At 39.8% G+C, this 17,542-nt stretch overlaps 1 protein-coding gene across 1 annotated transcript in view; it reads left to right on the forward strand.

Moving 5' to 3' along the window:
- Nucleotides 1-17,542, forward strand: part of LOC138206322 (matrix metalloproteinase-17-like) — a 64,559-nt gene that overhangs the window by 22,079 nt on the left and 24,938 nt on the right. The window contains exons 2-4 of the mRNA XM_069162939.1: nt 3,546-3,678; nt 3,848-3,983; nt 16,951-17,237. Of these exons, the coding sequence (XP_069019040.1) occupies nt 3,546-3,678; nt 3,848-3,983; nt 16,951-17,237 (556 nt within the window). The remainder of the gene's footprint in view (nt 1-3,545; nt 3,679-3,847; nt 3,984-16,950; nt 17,238-17,542) is intronic.

The following is a 17,542-nucleotide window of genomic DNA, read 5'->3' on the forward strand; positions in this document are numbered from 1 at the left end:
GGAATAATAAAGTCTAACTCTAGTCTAAGTCTAATCATTATGGAATTTCAGACAGGAAGAGGATACAAAGTCGTGACTGTGTGTTTGTTAAACCTGGACTTGATTGTGATGTTTACTGATCTTTATAGAAGTCCATCTCTTTTTTCATTTTGTTAAATTAACACTATTCAACACATCTTTTTATGAATCCATATAATTAGTTTAATAAAGAACATGCCAGATAACTTTCCCTAAGTGGTGCAGCTCTGTGCTTTTGTGTAAATGTTTACTTGAAGATCAGTATGTTTTGACTCATTTTGATTTCTTATCAGAGACCGTCCTGTTGTTGCTGATTATGTAAGAAGATGGTGCTTTATTCAATGAGACACTAATTACCAATTGGAGTTAATATGGAGTCCAATTTATTCATTGCTCTTATTTTTTTCTAAAATAATTCATTTTATTTATCTTATTTTATTGTATACGTATTTGTAAAAAAAAAAAAATGTCTTGTTGGTGTGCACCTTTTTGTGTTTCTATGCTGCTGTGATGACTAAATTTCCTCACTGTGGGATTAATAAAGTCAAAGTCGAAGTCTAATTACAATCTAGGCACATGGCAACCAGACAGGGAGGTAGACTTTAAATTATACATTTATTTAAAAAGAACTTAATCTCTGGTAGTTTTCTTAAAATGATCATAAAGTCTCAAATTACTTATATTTGTCCACCATCTTTCTTGCAAATGCTCTTATTTTCCTGAGTATAAAACTATAACGACAGTGAAATAAAAACAATTCTGTTGCTTGAAGCAGCTGGTTGACCTCCACAGGATGTTCTCAACTTCTCCTTTTCAGAACTGGCATTAATAAAAAAAAAAATTAAAAAAAAGGAAGCGCCCACATTCTTATTTTATGCACAACACAACAGACCATCGCTGCAAATGTTCAGGTGAATGAATAAATTACAACGGTATCATCAAAGGCTTTGAAAAAGGTTTTTCATTTGGGATACAGTACAGCAGTACAAGACTGTAACACACCTTTTTTTGTGTTTGTGTCTATGCTTAACTACAGTATGTAACTAAATGATGTATTAAAGAAGAGACAGTTGTCTGTCTGTCCTCTTGTGTTAATCAGAGACTTGGAAAGGATGGATGTTTTCAACATGCCAAATTCTCTGTTTTTCTGCCACACTGCACTCATTTGTTTCTCATCTTTATTTCAAGGGGTGAAGAAGCATCATTATTTGAGATAAATTCAAAATATGTAAACTGCGATATGTCTCCCTACTTTATTTGCACTGCTGTATTTTTAGAGCTGTTGTCTTGTCTGTTGTCGTGAGAGTAAACTAAGTTCATCGTCCTACTCGATTTTTTGTTTATCTATTTAAAGTTGGGGGACTTCAGTGCAGCCTTAATTTACACCATGCGTTACCTACTCATGGTAACATTCCTGTATATAATTTAGCAATTTTCAGCATGTTACTGAACTGGTTTGAAGATTTTACTGTTGCAGATTGCAGATAACAAGAAACGTGTTTTTCTTGACACTTCAAAGGCTAAAGAAAACACAGTCAGTAATAAAAGAAAATTAGTGTGCCAAATAGGCTTGAAGAGATTTTTGGACTGCTTTCTGCTCTTAGTTTTGTTTTTCAAGATTTTTGTTGAGGTGTCTCAACGCCTGCAGCAATATTTTTTTATTTTTCCCAGCTGTGTCTCGCGCCCTCATTTTCTTTTCACATTTACTATGCAGTCTGTCTACAGTATGCTTAATTTTATTGTTTTTTTTTAATGTGAATACACTAAATACTGAAACCATGCTTGGAATCAGATCGTAATATGGATTTGGGACAAACTAACCATTTACAACAGACATGTTATTTGTCTAAAAGCCATTATCATCAACTTTCAACTTTCTCCTCAGGATACAGTAAGTTTAGCTAACCTGGAAAGTGATTTAAAATATGTTCAGTTGTTTGAACTCACGTTTTTTGCCCTTTCTGACACCTTTTTTGGATTAATAATGAGTACAATTTGACTGACTAACTGGAAAATGAACAGTGGTATCACCAACAAGACAATGTACATAGGGTGTTAATGGATGTACCACAGAAAAACTGTTAAAAATCACTGTTAAAAAATAAATGAGTAACTCTTTTACAAGGTGAATGGTAAAAATACTAAAAGTGTGGTTAGGTTTACATTACAAAAATTACAGGACCTTTGTAGTCACGGTTACATTAACTCGTCTGAACCCCACAACCCCACAAGGCATGTTTTCTTTAAAAAAAAAAAAAGTCAAACTGTTTTGCCAACCCATCCATCCGACCTCCTCCCTACATGGCCCTGACTGCCTCTTAGCTAAAGGTTTTTGTCACTTAAATGTAAACATGTTATTTTGGGGGGTTTACAATGTAGTGACTCGTGCCGCCTCACATGACGGCTAGAGATCATGTAATAATACAAAGTAACTACAGCTCGTAATAAGCTGCTAGACCTACAAGATTACTTTTGAAATTTCATCTTGAAATTCTCCAAGGAAATTGTTGTTGTTTGTCATCCTCTGTGATGCTGCAGAGGGGCAGTTGAATTCCCCTGTAAATTTTTCCCAATTCCTCTGTGCAGAGGTCGAAGCCAAGGATGAGGAGGTAAATGATCAGGTAGCAGAGTGCTTCACTAAACCCAAGTCATTCCGTTAATGGGATTTTCCCAGTGTTGTCAGTACAGAAGGGATGCATCGCTATCGATCTGTGTCACTCACCTCTGATGAGTGCTGATCAAAAACCTATTTAAAACCTGACATCTCTTATTGGCCGTGTGATCATGAGGATGAGGAGGAGGCTGTAGTGGGGTGACGGAGACAAATGAAGGGACAAGGGACCAAAAGAGAAGATAAAGAAACTCCTTAGTGGTGAAAAAGAAAGAGAGAAGCAGCATTTGAGTTGCAGCTCAGATATTTCCATCAGATGGATGTTTGAAAACCAATCAATGCAGTCTGCTGGGCTGCTTTGATTGGCAGCAACTTCCCTGATCTCAAATGTAAAAGGCGTTGCAGTGTTGTCAGTTACTGTATATACACATGGATTCTAATTTTCAGCCTATAGGCATGGCAGTACGTATACTACATGTGTCAATCAAAGTGTGGGGATATAAAATATTTAAATAGATCATCACAACCATCACAATCCAATGTCCAATGTATAGTTTCAGCTACAGTAGAGAGAAGAAAATGGCAAGAATGGTGATGGTGGCTGACAAAGAGGATCAGCTTGCTTCTAATCAGACTACTTCAACTGCTCCAACTGTCTACCTCTATATTCAAGAATTATTCTCACAGACGTGTACATGCACACAGAGGAACATATACACCGGCACATACTGTGACGTAACACCTTAGGTATGCTACTTTAACACACAACTTGAACATACATACAGTATGTGCTCAGAGACGCAGTATCCACAGACAGTAAACATGAACAGGTGCCCAACCTTCTCGGAAGCTCTGGAGTCATTAAAATGTCTGGAATGAACTCCGTTGAACTCTGCGTCTACTGTTTCCCCTCCAGGACTGGCTGAGCAAGTTTGGCTACCTCCCTCCCCCTGACCCGGTGACTGGCCAGCTTCAGACCAAGGAGGCCCTGACCAAGGCCATCAAAGCCATGCAGAAGTTTGGAGGGCTGGAGGAGACTGGAGTCTTCGGTATATGGCTGAATTTGTCATAGAGTGGAGGCAAAATACACTGAAAAGCCAACGATATAATGCAATCCAATCACGCAAAGCACCAACTACAAGTGTTTTCCTTCTCCTTCTCCTTCTCCTTCTCCTTCTCCTTCTCCCTCTCCCTCTTCCTCTTCCTCTCCTTCTCCAGACCAAGCCACCCTGAGCCTCATGAAAACACCCAGATGTTCTCTGCCAGATGTGTCTGAGGCTGAAGGGACATCGGGGCGCAGGAAACGAAGCCCGACTCCTCAGAACAAATGGAATAAGAGACATCTGTCTTGGAGGTGGGGAACAAAATATGATGTCTACTATGCTGATACCAATTTAATAATATAGTACACATATTAATACAGGGTCTGAATAATAATTGCAGTAGGTGACATGATTTACTACTACTATATATAACGGGAGAATTGTGTGAAAATACTCATCCACAGAAAAAAGATCATGGTCATATAATTTTGGTACAACAGCTTGTCCAGTTTTCAATTTGTGTATAACCAAAATGTGTAATGAGTGTCATTTTTAGCATTAAACTTGGATATTCAGCGCCTGCCATGGAGTCACTCTTAAGGCTGAGGGTGTTACAAATAGGGTCAAGTTAGCATTATGCTAAAGTCAGGATTAATGGTTATATACTGTCAGCTGATTACTGACTATGTAAATGACAATCATCTGTTTGACTTAAAAGTTTGTATTTCAGCTAAATGTATTTTTTTTTCTCAAATGGAGATCAGTGCTGCAGTTCTGTACCGATTCAGTCCAGTATATCACATCAGTACAGTTCGTCAGCATTCCCACCATTTCCCAACCCATCTGTGCATCCTTTGATAGATTAGATCACAGCACTCTTCCTCCAGCCGGATATCATCTGCTCTCTAGATCAATTCAAGCTCAAAGAGAGGGCATTTCATAAAAGTAGCATTCTGATTAGAGAAACCTTTAAAATAAACCATCAGCAAACAAGTTTGTCCTCTCAGAAGATGTGCGGAGCTTCCTCAGGATTCCTCATTAATTTTTTTAAATGAAGCGTTTCCTCAGTGTTGCAGCAAGGTACAGAAAGTTCATGAAAAGATTTGATGTACATTCATTAAAACCCACCAACAGAACATTAAGAAGTCTAACCATGCAGCTAGAATATAATTAAAGGAATATGCCACTAAAATTCGATGTTACATCAATCAAAACTCTCCTCCATCTTAAAAGTCTTTCTTAATTAGAGTGGATTCAAATGATGACCCAGAGACACAGCAAATATAAACTGTAAAAACCAACAAACTCGTGTAAATTTAACTTCTGAAAAGCTAAATTAACTCATACCCATCTCGCCTCGACATGCGGAAGTTTATGCCGCAGTAGTGCTTTGCAAAGTTTCTGGAGTTGTCTTAAATTGTGATGCTCTTTTTGCAGTAAATGATTACTGCATGATTTTGTAGTAAATCATGAAAAGCATTGACTCCAACATGTCTAAACATACCTTTCTCTGCAAGAAGCCACATCCGACCTTTTCAGAGTAACCTTTGAAGTGATGAGTGTGTGATTCGGCACGGGTAGTGTTGGAGAAATGATTTGTTGTTATATTGTAAATAACATTAAACCTTATGACGGTACCAGCTACAAGCCAAACCACAGCCACAGTGGTCGCCCAGTTGTCTACTGCAGTGTCACCACATACGAGCTACTGGTGGGAACAGGAACTAGAAATGTTGTTTCACTACACTGAGGACAACAGAAACACTTCAAAGAGCTCAAATTGACCTCCCGTCATGGTCTTAATAAATGAGCTCCGTGCTATCCTTCCTGCTCATCCTACACATTACTTCCTGCTACCTGCCCCCTGACCAGTTTGTATTAGACCTGCCATCTTCATGTTTGACGACCAATCATTAGTAGATATACTACATTAAAACCTATGCGTATTCATTAGGGACGGCTATTAGGGGTGTTCCATATCACATCATTCACAATAATACGGGTATCATTTTTAATAAGATAACAAAAAAACAAAAAAAAATCATATGACAATGGCCATATTCTGACCTGCTGATGCAACGACGCCATACTCTTGTGCAACGTAACCGTAGGAGACATGTTCGCAGCTTCTCCAGCAACAAGCCTGGCTGGAAACTTCTGTACACTACAGGTTTTCAGCTCAGTGTGAAAGTTGAATCGATGATCGCGCCATTTCTCCTCTCCCCTCTTTGTGCGCTTCACAAAGGGCGGCTCCGCTCGCGCTCGACACACACAGAGCAAATTAGAAGCTTAGGTGAACGATTCACATCGTTCCGTTACTCCGAGTGAAATACAAGTGCAACAGAAGCCCCATTAATGGACAACCGTTGACCTCAAGTTCCAGAAAATCAGGCCAAAAACTTCTTCTAATCTGACAACAGTGGCGAGGAGGTAATTAGAAGCTCTGCTGCTGATCATGGTAGTCGCCCTGGCAGAGCAGCAGCTCTCCTGCCGATACATCTACGACCTCCCAGTGCTCTATACAGAGTCTGAGTCTTACCAACTTACAGTTGTTGTTTACAAACTAAAGAACGAAGAGATAATTATTTTTTTTTCTAAGATTTGAACACAAACTGCTGCTGTATGTTGACATATAAAACTCTGATGTTGTTGAAATTGCATAATAAATCATAATAACAAAAAAAGACTAATATGAATTCAAATATGTTTCAGCATTTTGTCAGATCATCAGGAATATCGTTATCGCAAAAATACCCAGACATATCGTGATATTATTCATATCGCCCAACCCTAATGGGCATTATAAGCAAAAATACTCAATAATATTTGCTGGGAACTAAACGGCTATTATTCAAAAACACACACAACCGTTCGCCGCCGCCGCCCACACACACACACACACACACAGAGAGAGAGAGAGAGAGAGAGAGAGAGAGAGAGAGAGAGAGAGAGAGAGAGAGAGAGAGAGAGCGAAAGAGACTCAACAAACACCATCATACTAAAAAAAAAAAAAAAAAAAAAAAAAAAAAGCTATCATCTGTGAGAGGCTCAACACATCAAACATCAAACTTACTTCATCTGGTGACAAAGTTAGCAACTGATTGTTGATCTGTGGATGGACAGTCTGCTCAGTGCTTTGCCATAGCTTTGGTAGACTTAAGATTTGCTAGATTTAGTTGAATAAACTATTTGAACTTTTATTTTTTAATAACTATTCAAAAATTATGATTCATCCTTAGTGTTTATAAAGAGCAAAAACAGTGATATATATATATATATATATTTATTTTTTGCCCTTTCATTAAATAATTTTGTCAGGTGAGAAACCATAGCAAAGTGTCAGACCGCGGAGGAGGCAGCGAAGCATATGGTTTAGACTGTGCTGATTTCTACACGCCATCAGGGCTGATTCAAAATCGAGCCGCTATAAGCTGTTGTGTGGGCCACTGTGTGTGTGCAGAATATAAAACACGCACATGAACTGAGAAATAAGGAAAGTCAACACACACACACACACACACACACACACACACACACACACACACACACACACACACACACACACACAAGTTATTTATTCAAATACTCACAGGTATGTATTCATTGCCTCCCTCCTGGTGGGCTTCAACTTTCTTTTTCTTCTTTGTACTGCTGCCAATCATCCACCGTGCTCCTGTCAGCTCACAGCTCTCTGAAATAAGACAGCCTTGTCTTCAGTCCAGTGAAACACCTTGGTATTCACAGCACTCACATTTGTAGAACAGTGCGCGGGAAAAGTTGTGGATTATGTGCTGGCTTCAGATCCAGGGAGATTTTCATATGGAACAGATTTTCAGTAAAGCACCATAACAAAGCATTGATATTCTGCATAGACTGGCCTTCGCTGTCATTCTCTGGGTGTGCTTTTCTCCTTCTGTTTTCGGAGGATGTTGTGCCACTTGTACTGCTCGGTTCACAAACGTAATGTTTCATGGTATCTTTGCTTCATTAGATGAAATGGGAGAACAACAGGGTGGACAGAATGGATAATGTGCAAAACAGCTAATGAGTCAGAAGTAATCCGACAACCATATTAAATGTTCGTATGACAATCCATCATCCATCAGTAAGATGAAAGGAAAATATAACTATTTACATCTCTGCAATGTACATATCGTGTCAATATATCAATGTTCATCATTTCATTGTGCAGCCAGAAAGTCACTGCACACAAACAAGATTGTTTTAGCTATGATGTATTTATTAAATGTACGGAGCAGAACACGCATCGTGCTCCCCACACAGAGGACAAAATAATAGTCCATTTGGATTCATGTTTTTATACTTTTGACACTTTATTTATCAGTCGAACAAGAAATCTAATACGGAATGCACAAGTCTCATTTATGGCAATTAGGAGGAGTTTCCTACATATTCTGTTTCAAGAGGGCAGGATGAAAAGTGACGTTATTTACATTGAAAACCTTCAAAGAATAATTGTCATTATTTGTAAATATATAGAAGTGAGATCTGTGGGGCTTCAAACAACAAGGAAGTGAAACCAATTTAAAAAAATAAAAAACAGGAGTTAAATAAATTGATAATGGTGTCATGTTGAAATGCTTATAAAGCTATAAAGGTTCTTCTGTCGGCTGCTCATTATCAGCAGCACATGGTATTTCCCACCATTAAAACACTTGGGTGCAGCATCCACAGGGTTTTTTCACAGCCACTATCATTTCATTATAAGCTTTGTTTTATTTTTGGTTATTATTATTTCTATGATAGATGGCGCATTTTCCAATAAACATTGTAATGATAAGAATTATGTAAAAATGATCCGTTTTTAGTCAAATAACTGTCCACCACCCTCATCGCTACCACAGCAGCTACTTTAAGCCCTCTAGAAACTGATGGAAAACCCAGAAGGACCCGACTCAGTATGATCATTATTAATAGAAAGTACAGAACGCTGACATTAATTAGATTTATAATGAGCCAACTCTCGTGAAAAGCACATAATTAGATTATTGTACTCATGTGAAGACTGCAATGCAACAGTTCACAGAGCTCAGTAACTTGCCAGTGTTGTGTGTTATAGGAACAGTACGGCAGACTTTTTGTTGGTATCAACAACAAATGTTAAGTAATTGCACTTGTGTTATTATCATAGCTTCACAGTAGATCTTTTACTGTTGTTGGTGATACACTTGGAGTAAAAAATATGGATTTACATTGTATATAATATGGTAACTGTAACTCTGTAAGAAGTACCGCAGTGCAAATATGTGCAAGTGTTAGCTGCTTCATAAAGTTATCATTGAGGTAAACAACAAGCACAAAGTCTCTTTGTTTCCCACTGTTAGTCCAACATAAAGTATAACACATCCTTCTGGGTGTTCAAACCGCTCAAGGTAACTGCAAAGAAATGAAATGCTTGAACAGAACTACACAGACAGAGACTCCCAGCAGCGTTTAAAATGTGACCGACATCAGTCTCTAATTTGGCGAAGGTCTGTACCATACAGTACTTAATTAAAATTTGACATTCACTTACAGCAAGAAGTAAAGGCTCACCCACTCATTCCTGATTTAGCTCACCTTGGCACAGTTGAAGACATCTGACTGATTGGCACTTCACACTCTCCTCTGCTTGTTCGCATGGACGACAGTCACATCATTATGTTCTGAAAATACAAAGAGTACATGGTGAGTGTAAGAGATTTCACAGAAAGGGGGGGAAAAAAAAGGCACAATGGGCTAGGCTGAGCAGCTATTAATTTTATAGACTCAAGTAAGGTATTTTTCCACAACAGAAATAAGTAAATGATTTTTATGATGTTGTCCAAGAGTCTCTTGCTGAAGCTGAACCCTTCATACCAATTTAACTCCTGCGTACCTTTTTTTCTCTCGCACACACGCCGATACACCACGCTGCACTGCAAGCATGTTACAGACATTAACAGCCGAGTTGTGCAATAGCTCTCTGTTAGCCCATTATCTCATATTGTTAGCCCATTATCGCAGCAGAAAGCCTGGCAGTCATTTGCAGCCGACTGATAACTCAAACAGATAGGTGTAGCGAGCTGAGCAGGGAGGAGGATGAGAATAGCGCAGAAGAAAGGAAGAAGAGATTGCATCTTTTCTCCCTACATCTATTAAATCTAAAACAGTGGTGTGGTTTTATTGACTAACTGCTAGAGTGCAAAATCACCAGTTCTCATCTTTCTCTAGACTTGCATCTTTCTAATCAAGTAAATGAACTGAGTGCAAGAACGAGCAGTGCAGGAGCCTTTATACGCACTTAATGACTATGAAAAACAGATGAAGGTCCACAGTGGCATCATCCTCTTTACATACTGCAGTGTATCATCACTGTATTTACACCTCCTGAATGTGAAAGCCATTGTTTTGTGGGACCTGCGCTTCGAACCCAGTGGGGCCTATTTACAAAAGTCGAGCAGTGTTTAAAGTTGAAGGTGGTTGGTAATGAGATTATTTAGGGTAGCCATTGCCATAACTCAGCAGCAGGGGTCCATCAAAGTACTAACAACAGCCATAGTTCACAGTGAGTGGTGAGGAATGCCACAGCTGTAAGTAAAGGCTCCAGTAGGTTACAGTCCTAGAAGTAGCCGTGGGAGTGTAAAATGTAATAACACAAAGCTGTTAGCAGTAATGGCCAGGCATACCACAGCACGACAAATAGTTTTTCATTCTCTTTCTCCCTTGGCAACATATTTAGATACATATTGTAGAGTACCAGGTGGTGAACTTGCACCAGTTCAATCAGTATTTGCACAGTCAAAATTTGATATTGTGACCTGCATGTGGAGCTCTTGAACGCTTCTATGGAAAATTAAAAATGGCCCGGTCGAGTGTTTCACTGAGAAGTTCATCACCTGGTACTCTCCAATCTCATATATAAATAAGTGCTACAGTAACCTCTCAGTGAAAAGCTCGACCGGGTCATTTAGAATTTTCCGTAAAAGCGTTCAAGACCTCCACCCCTCGTGTGTGTGTGTGTGTGTGTGTGTGTGTGTGTGTGTGTGTGTGTGTGTGTGTGTGTGTGTGTGTGTGTGTGTGTATACATATATATACACGCACACACACACACACACACACAAACATGAGGGGTGCCTCTATTGTTGGTCAATCACAAATCCATCGAGTCTGTATCACAAAGCAATCCTGCCACAAAGAAGTGTTTATTGACATAATAGTAATTCCAGGGTATTGAAGTGCTCAGCATTCATCTCCCTGTTGCCACTTGAGGCCCCGAACCTGTGAAATTGCCTGGTAGAACCTTAAGAATACCTATAATGTTGTTATCTTATTAGAGACCCGATATGTTTTTCTCCAGATTTCACATCGCTGTCGCAGGAGTTGGTTACTGTAAGAGACTGGGTAGACAGAGGAGCGGGAGATGCAGACTGAAAAGGAGAGAGAACGATTTTTGGAGAGAGGGGAAACTCATGCAGAGCCTTTTAATTTAGCTTCTTTCATCTTCAGCCTGAATGACATGACACGTGTGTGTGTGTGCCTATATGTGTGCGCATGCGTGCGTGTGTGCGCGCGTAGCGCGAGCAGTTTCTGGATAATACCCAGCATGAGTCTGTGTCTCTGTCTGTGAAATACTTCCATGTATGAGAGTTGTGTTTCAGCACGTGTTGCTTCATGTGTGCATCTACGAACGCATGGGAGCCTATGAATCACAGTTAGCAATATGAGCTTTCAATTTGCAGGGTAGTCAGCTTATGTCTACGGAGGGTGGTGGAGCGCAAGAGGTGAATATTAGGTGTGTGTGTGTGTGTGTGTGTGTGTGTGTGTGTGTGTGTGTGTGTGTGTGTGTGTGTGTGTGTGTACCCGTGTGTTTGCGTGCATGTGTACCTTTTCGCGTCAACTTTTGATATCAGCTCACGTCTCCATGGAGCAGCAAAGCCACAGGAGGCAAGAGCCTGCTGAGAGGCTGTAGGCGGGGGGGGGGGGGGAAGCAAAAGAGTCTTAGAGGTTTCTTCATCTGTTTCTCTCCCTCCCTCTGCATCTTGCCATCCCTCTCTTCTTATCCCTCTGCCTCTTCATCTGAATCATCACCCTGCGTCCACGTGTGGAAAGGTCGATAAGAAGTTACGCGGAAATTAAGTCAAACAGGTGAAATGTAATAGGAACGCGTGTGTTTGCACGCAAACGCGTCTTTCTGCATCAGCTTTAATTGGCGAACGTGCAGCGTGCAGGCGGACACACACACACACACACACACATACCTGCACATAAACTTAGTTTGCTATGACTCATTCCTCAAATGAAGGTAGAACTTGTGCCATGGATTTAAGTAGGTCAAGAAAATGAAGTCGACCTTAATCAGCCTTCTGTCCGTCCAACTAATTTCAAAGTCTCTTTAATCAGTTTTCCCGAATATTTGTTGCAGTAAGCAAGACGAGTTTCTTCTGGTCCTCTCACCCCATCATTAGCCGCTTTTCCTCTGCAGGGACTTAATGACCCGTAACCTGGAGCTTCTCATAACCAGAGCCTTGTGAGAACCTGTAAGACAAAGTGCTCGGTTCTGCTTTGCTTTTCCACCATACTTTATAAACTGGCCAGGATTGGATGTACATCACTGAAAAGGCAACACGCTTTAAATGGACGGTACATCACAAATTGTTCACTGCCCTGGGTTTCATTTCTCAGTGTATGTGCAGGCTGCCCTTACCATCTGGCAGAAGTAGTTTGGGCTCCCTGCAGCCTGATAATGTGTCCTCCTCTGGAAGGATTTTGGGAACACACTTTTCAGCGTCTATTTTCAGGAAATGTAAATGTCATTATTTGGGCCAAAGTTACTGATAATACAGAGATTAAGGGAGCAATAAAAAATAAATTCTAATGACTACCATTTATCATTAAAAGCATTATGACAACTTCATCATAATGTGCTAAGTTTTTACAACAACCAACTGCAGCCATAACCAACTTCTCAAACATTTTGAATTTTAGGCCTCTGTGCCGCCCCCATTGTTTGCGGGTGGTCCGTCCGTCCGTCCCATTCATGCGAAATAAATATCTCAAGAACACCATGTAGGAATTTGTTTCAAATTTGGCACAAACATTCATTTGGACTTAAAGATGAATTGATCAGATGTTGGTGGCCAAACATCAGAGGTCACGGCTACTGTGACTTCAAAAAACTAAATTGTGGCTATAATTCAGAAATTATTGTGCAAATTATGAAAAAAAATTTCACACAAATGTCTAAAAGAATAAAATAATGAAGGGATGGCATTTTATATTCAAAACATCTACTTAACTGACATCATGACATGCACCATTGTGATTGTGACCATATTTCACATTCGTTCAGATGCCGAATTGGTGACACTCATCTTTGGTATCTACCTTGTAATTGCGGGGATTGTATTGATCCTCCGTGTGTGAAGCATCCACGTTTATAATATTTAGTTTCTTTGCAGCAACAACTATATTTAAATAAAGCTTGTGTTTTATTAGAATCAGCTTCACGGGCCAAATTCCCTCCAAGTATTTACTACAAAAATGATGAGTTCGGACAGATATGGATGTAAACTGCAACTTGTTAAGTTGGTGGAGTCATACAACCATGAAGTAGTAATTCTAGTTTTCAACCTCAAATTTTCAACTCCATTACTGCCCATGTCTCACTGACATTAAGAGGGCAGTCTCTCACTCCCTCACTTTTATACTGCCTTCTAAGTCTGTAACAGAAGCTACCATTTAAAAAGCTTTTGTAATGAGGAGCATTTTTGGTTGGTGAGGAAAAGGAGACATCAGATGCTCTGTCAGAGATAGAAATGTGTCTGTGATCACAGATCCCATCGAGTGTTGTAGCCCAGAGAAACGCTGAAACTTAAGGAACTCGTCCTTGTCACGGAGAACAGAGCGTCTGATTCTGACTAAAGTTAGAACTGTAGAAGATAAAGCCATGGGGAGAGTTGTCAGACATATTTCTTCAAGAGGAGAGTTGCTGTGTTTCTGCTTGTTACTCTATCATTTGCTCACTCTCCCTCATATAATGCCTCTGTTTTCTAACTAATTGAACCTGTATTTGTTACTCCTTCATTGTGTACTCCCTGTCTACATCATCCTGTTCATTATCTCCTTTTCTGGTCTGAAGATTGGCCATGCACGGTGTGTACTTTTCTACCTACTATAATTAAGAAAAAGAAGATTAGCAGTGTATTTTTAAGTTGTTTAATGCCGTCTGAAGTTTAGTCTTCGAGCACACAGAACAGATGTTGAAATCAGTAATAACGATGTTGTCATGTACGATGAGTAGCGCACTATCCCTAACTTTCGTTATATTGGATAAATATTTTTTTTGTGTGTGTTTTTTAGCAATGCTCGAGGTCTTACAACTAGTATAACAATGAATTAACGTTTGAAATCATCACTATGAACCCTTGATCTACCTCGGCCACAAGCAGAGCTCTCAGGCTGGTAAAAGGGCAGAAAAAACAATAACATTGTTATTCCTGATTTCAACATCTGTTCTGCGTGCTCGAAGACTAAACTTCAGATAGCATTAAACAACTTCTTCTTCTTTAAAAGAAGAAAAAACAATTAAGAACTGTAGAAGCTTCAGTGAGAGGAATGAGTCACCAGTGTTCAACAAGAAGACCTTCATCACAAAGCATTTGAGTATGAGCTGAAACAAATGTCAAACAGATGGTTTGTTTGACAGATACTTGGCTTTTAAAATGCCAAATTCAACAAAAGAAGAAATGGGAATGACAAGAAGACTTTTCATGAAAATTGTTTCAAGTGACAGAACCTCACTCTCTGAACCTTTTAGTGACCTAAATGTTTACCGTGATTGGCACAGTTGAAGTTTGACTGTTCTGTAACTTGATGGGCTTGTCTAAACCGATCATACATAATGAGGCTCCTGTTGTAGAGCTAGATTTGTGTGAGCACCTTAAAGGAGAGAGGTGGCCAAGTGTTACAACTATTACACTGTTTGAAAGGAAAATTACATTCATGAATATTTCAGTCCTGGTCGATTGGGTGACACCTTTGATAACTGTTAACAAAAAGTCCAGTCTAGAGAGATAACGTAGCTACTTTCTCCAAAACACATTCAAAGAGCAACTACCGACTTTCTGATATCAACAAATTTATGCCAGAGAAATGTATGTGGATTAGAAAACCCACCAAATACAAAAAAAAGTGTGGTATCCCTCGAGGGAGAATTAATTTATAAACCAGTTTATCCAGGATTTCATGTAAAATCACAGCTCAGCTAAACTTCAGCACTTCCTATAAGCTCACCTTTAACTTCCCCTACATAGTTTACACACCTTGTTGCATACTCACCCACAAATATATATATATTTTTTTTTTTTTTTTTACAGTTGTACATATGATTACCAAACCTTACCGATATCAGTTTTAGAGTTTTGCAAAGCCAGGAGTCTTTCTTCTGAAAATCAAAGCCCGTCTTACTGTGCTTGTCAGGGAGAGGAGCTCTGGGTTGCACTTCTAGCTTGATCAGGAGCAGACCTAATAGTCAGCATCCTTGCTGCATTTGGTAGATAGAGGTAGGGTGCATTCAAAAAATGCTGATATTTTGATCAGATTTTCATCAGTTTGGGGCTGAAGTCCATTGAAAGCTTAACTTTGGGCTATTATTTCCCTTTTTGTAGAGTCAGGTAACGAATGTAATTTGTCATCAACTCGAGTGACGTTCACCGGTTTCCGTCCCCTGCACTGCTCCGCTGCATGTCTGTGTGAATGGGACACAGATCCACCCTTCATGAAACACAGAGAGCACACAGGAGCAACAGCACAGAAAGTAGCGCGACCTTCAGTGACAGACAAATAATAAGGGACTCTCACACTGAGCTGAAATGAAATGCATTCACAGGAATTAAATAAATAAATAAATAGTAGTTACTGGATGTAACTCCAGTTCTATGAGTATATGCGTATTTGGTTTCTTTCAGTGGGGGTCAGAAGGGACAATGGTAGAAGAAACACTGAATTACATCTTCTTTTCTCTCTACTTTTACTGCACACAAAAAATAATCTCTCACAATACATCACTTTGGTCATTTTAACTGTTTCCCAGCAGGTTGAAAGCTCGTTGGAGTGGTAAGATGAGGCAGCTCTCACTGATACTCTGTCAGTATCACTCACTGATTAAATTTCCTTGAGCAGCCTGCAAAGGCCAAATTGCTTCTTGTATTTAGACAAAGTGGTCTTGTGGGGAGAACGAAGGGGAGTGCCTCAAGGCAAAGACTGATGGGTGGAAGGAAGAGAAAGGGGATGAGAGACAATGACAATGGAGAAGAGGAGATTTGAAAAGCGGGGCGGTAGATACATTTCGCCTGAGTTCTGAGTGGTTTTCTGTTTATTTGTGTCCTGTTTCTACTGTAGTAGTCACAAAAAAACAGCTTGAGAGATGTTAAGATGATGCAAAGAACAACTAAACTAAAGAAGGAAGAGCGGCAATAGAAAAGACAGTAAAAACTTGTTTTGGAAAGCTGATGCCGGAATATCTCTGAATGCGCGATATAACTTATTATCAGTACGAGTGAGCTACAGGAGCACCTGAGCATGAAATACAAAAAACGATGGAATCACAGAAAATATGCAGAGGAATTCTCTGCACATGGCTCTCCCAGTGGCAGACTCTGCGTAGTTGACCTTTATGCTTTTGTGCTTTTATGCAATTCAGAGCTACCTCAGTTATGCTCTTCTCCTGCCTGTGTCGACTGAATAACAACTCCCGTTTCCTTTTGATACTTCTTCAGCATGCCCTCTGACACCTTCTTATCCTTTCTCTGTCTGTGGTCCCTACGTTAATTTAGTTTTTATTGTACTTGTGCAATGACAGCAGAAATAATTAATAAAATCACCTCGCATCGGTCCAAGCTATTTCCGTTTTTCAGACAGCTGTAATGCTGCTTGAAGTGGCCGTTGGTCTGTCACAGAAAAATAGGACCCTTCATGTTATTCTCTGATGTGTCACTTACACACTTGATATACTCTTCTTCTCTGGTATCCCAGATTTTACTTCTCGTACTTCTCCGGCTTTCATTGTCATTTTCTTATCCTCTTGTTTCTTATCTATTATAATCTTTTCTTTCTCTTGTCTTCACTTTTACTTTGTTCTTCTGTTAAGTCTCCCATCCACTTTCCCCATCAATCAATTAATCTCTTTTCCATGCCCTCCTCCTCCTCCTCCTCCCCCTCCTCCTCCTCCTCCTCCTCCCTCCCTCCTTCCGTTCTTTCTACTTCTTGGTTTTAATATATTCCCTCCCTCCCTCTCAGAGTGAGGACCTTCCCTAAGGATTCGGCCTTACTGGGCAGGGACACTGTTCGAGCCCTGATGTACTACGCCTTGAAGGTCTGGAGCGACATCGCGCCGCTCAACTTCCACGAGGTGGCCGGCAATGACGCAGACATTCAGATCGACTTCACTAAAGCCGACCACAACGACGGGTACCCCTTTGACGGCCCGGGGGGAACGGTGGCTCACGCATTTTTCCCCGGAGAGCGGTTCACAGCTGGAGACACACACTTTGATGACGACGAGGCCTGGACCTTCAGATCTCCAGGTGAGGAAAGTTGTCATCTGTGACAGTAAACTGCAGTATTTATTTTACAACTATTGAAACCCATTTACATGCACAGAATAAAACACACAATTTCCCAAATCAAAATTATCTTGTTTTGCCATAACTGACTGCTTGAGATTGAACAGATTCATTCATTGCTTTTAGTTTTTTCAGAGGCTTTATTTATTAGTTTTAGCTCATTAGTTTTAGCTAATAATTGAAATTGCTATCTCTCAGATATACGTGTCAAAAATCAATTGCTTTTGTCGATTGATTTAATGGGTTTTAACATTTTATATATATAT

Source organism: Embiotoca jacksoni, unplaced genomic scaffold (assembly GCF_022577435.1).
Source record: "Embiotoca jacksoni isolate LCO1_2020_lvr unplaced genomic scaffold, fEmbJac1.0.p SCAF_10, whole genome shotgun sequence".
Taxonomy (NCBI): Eukaryota; Metazoa; Chordata; class Actinopteri; family Embiotocidae; genus Embiotoca; species Embiotoca jacksoni.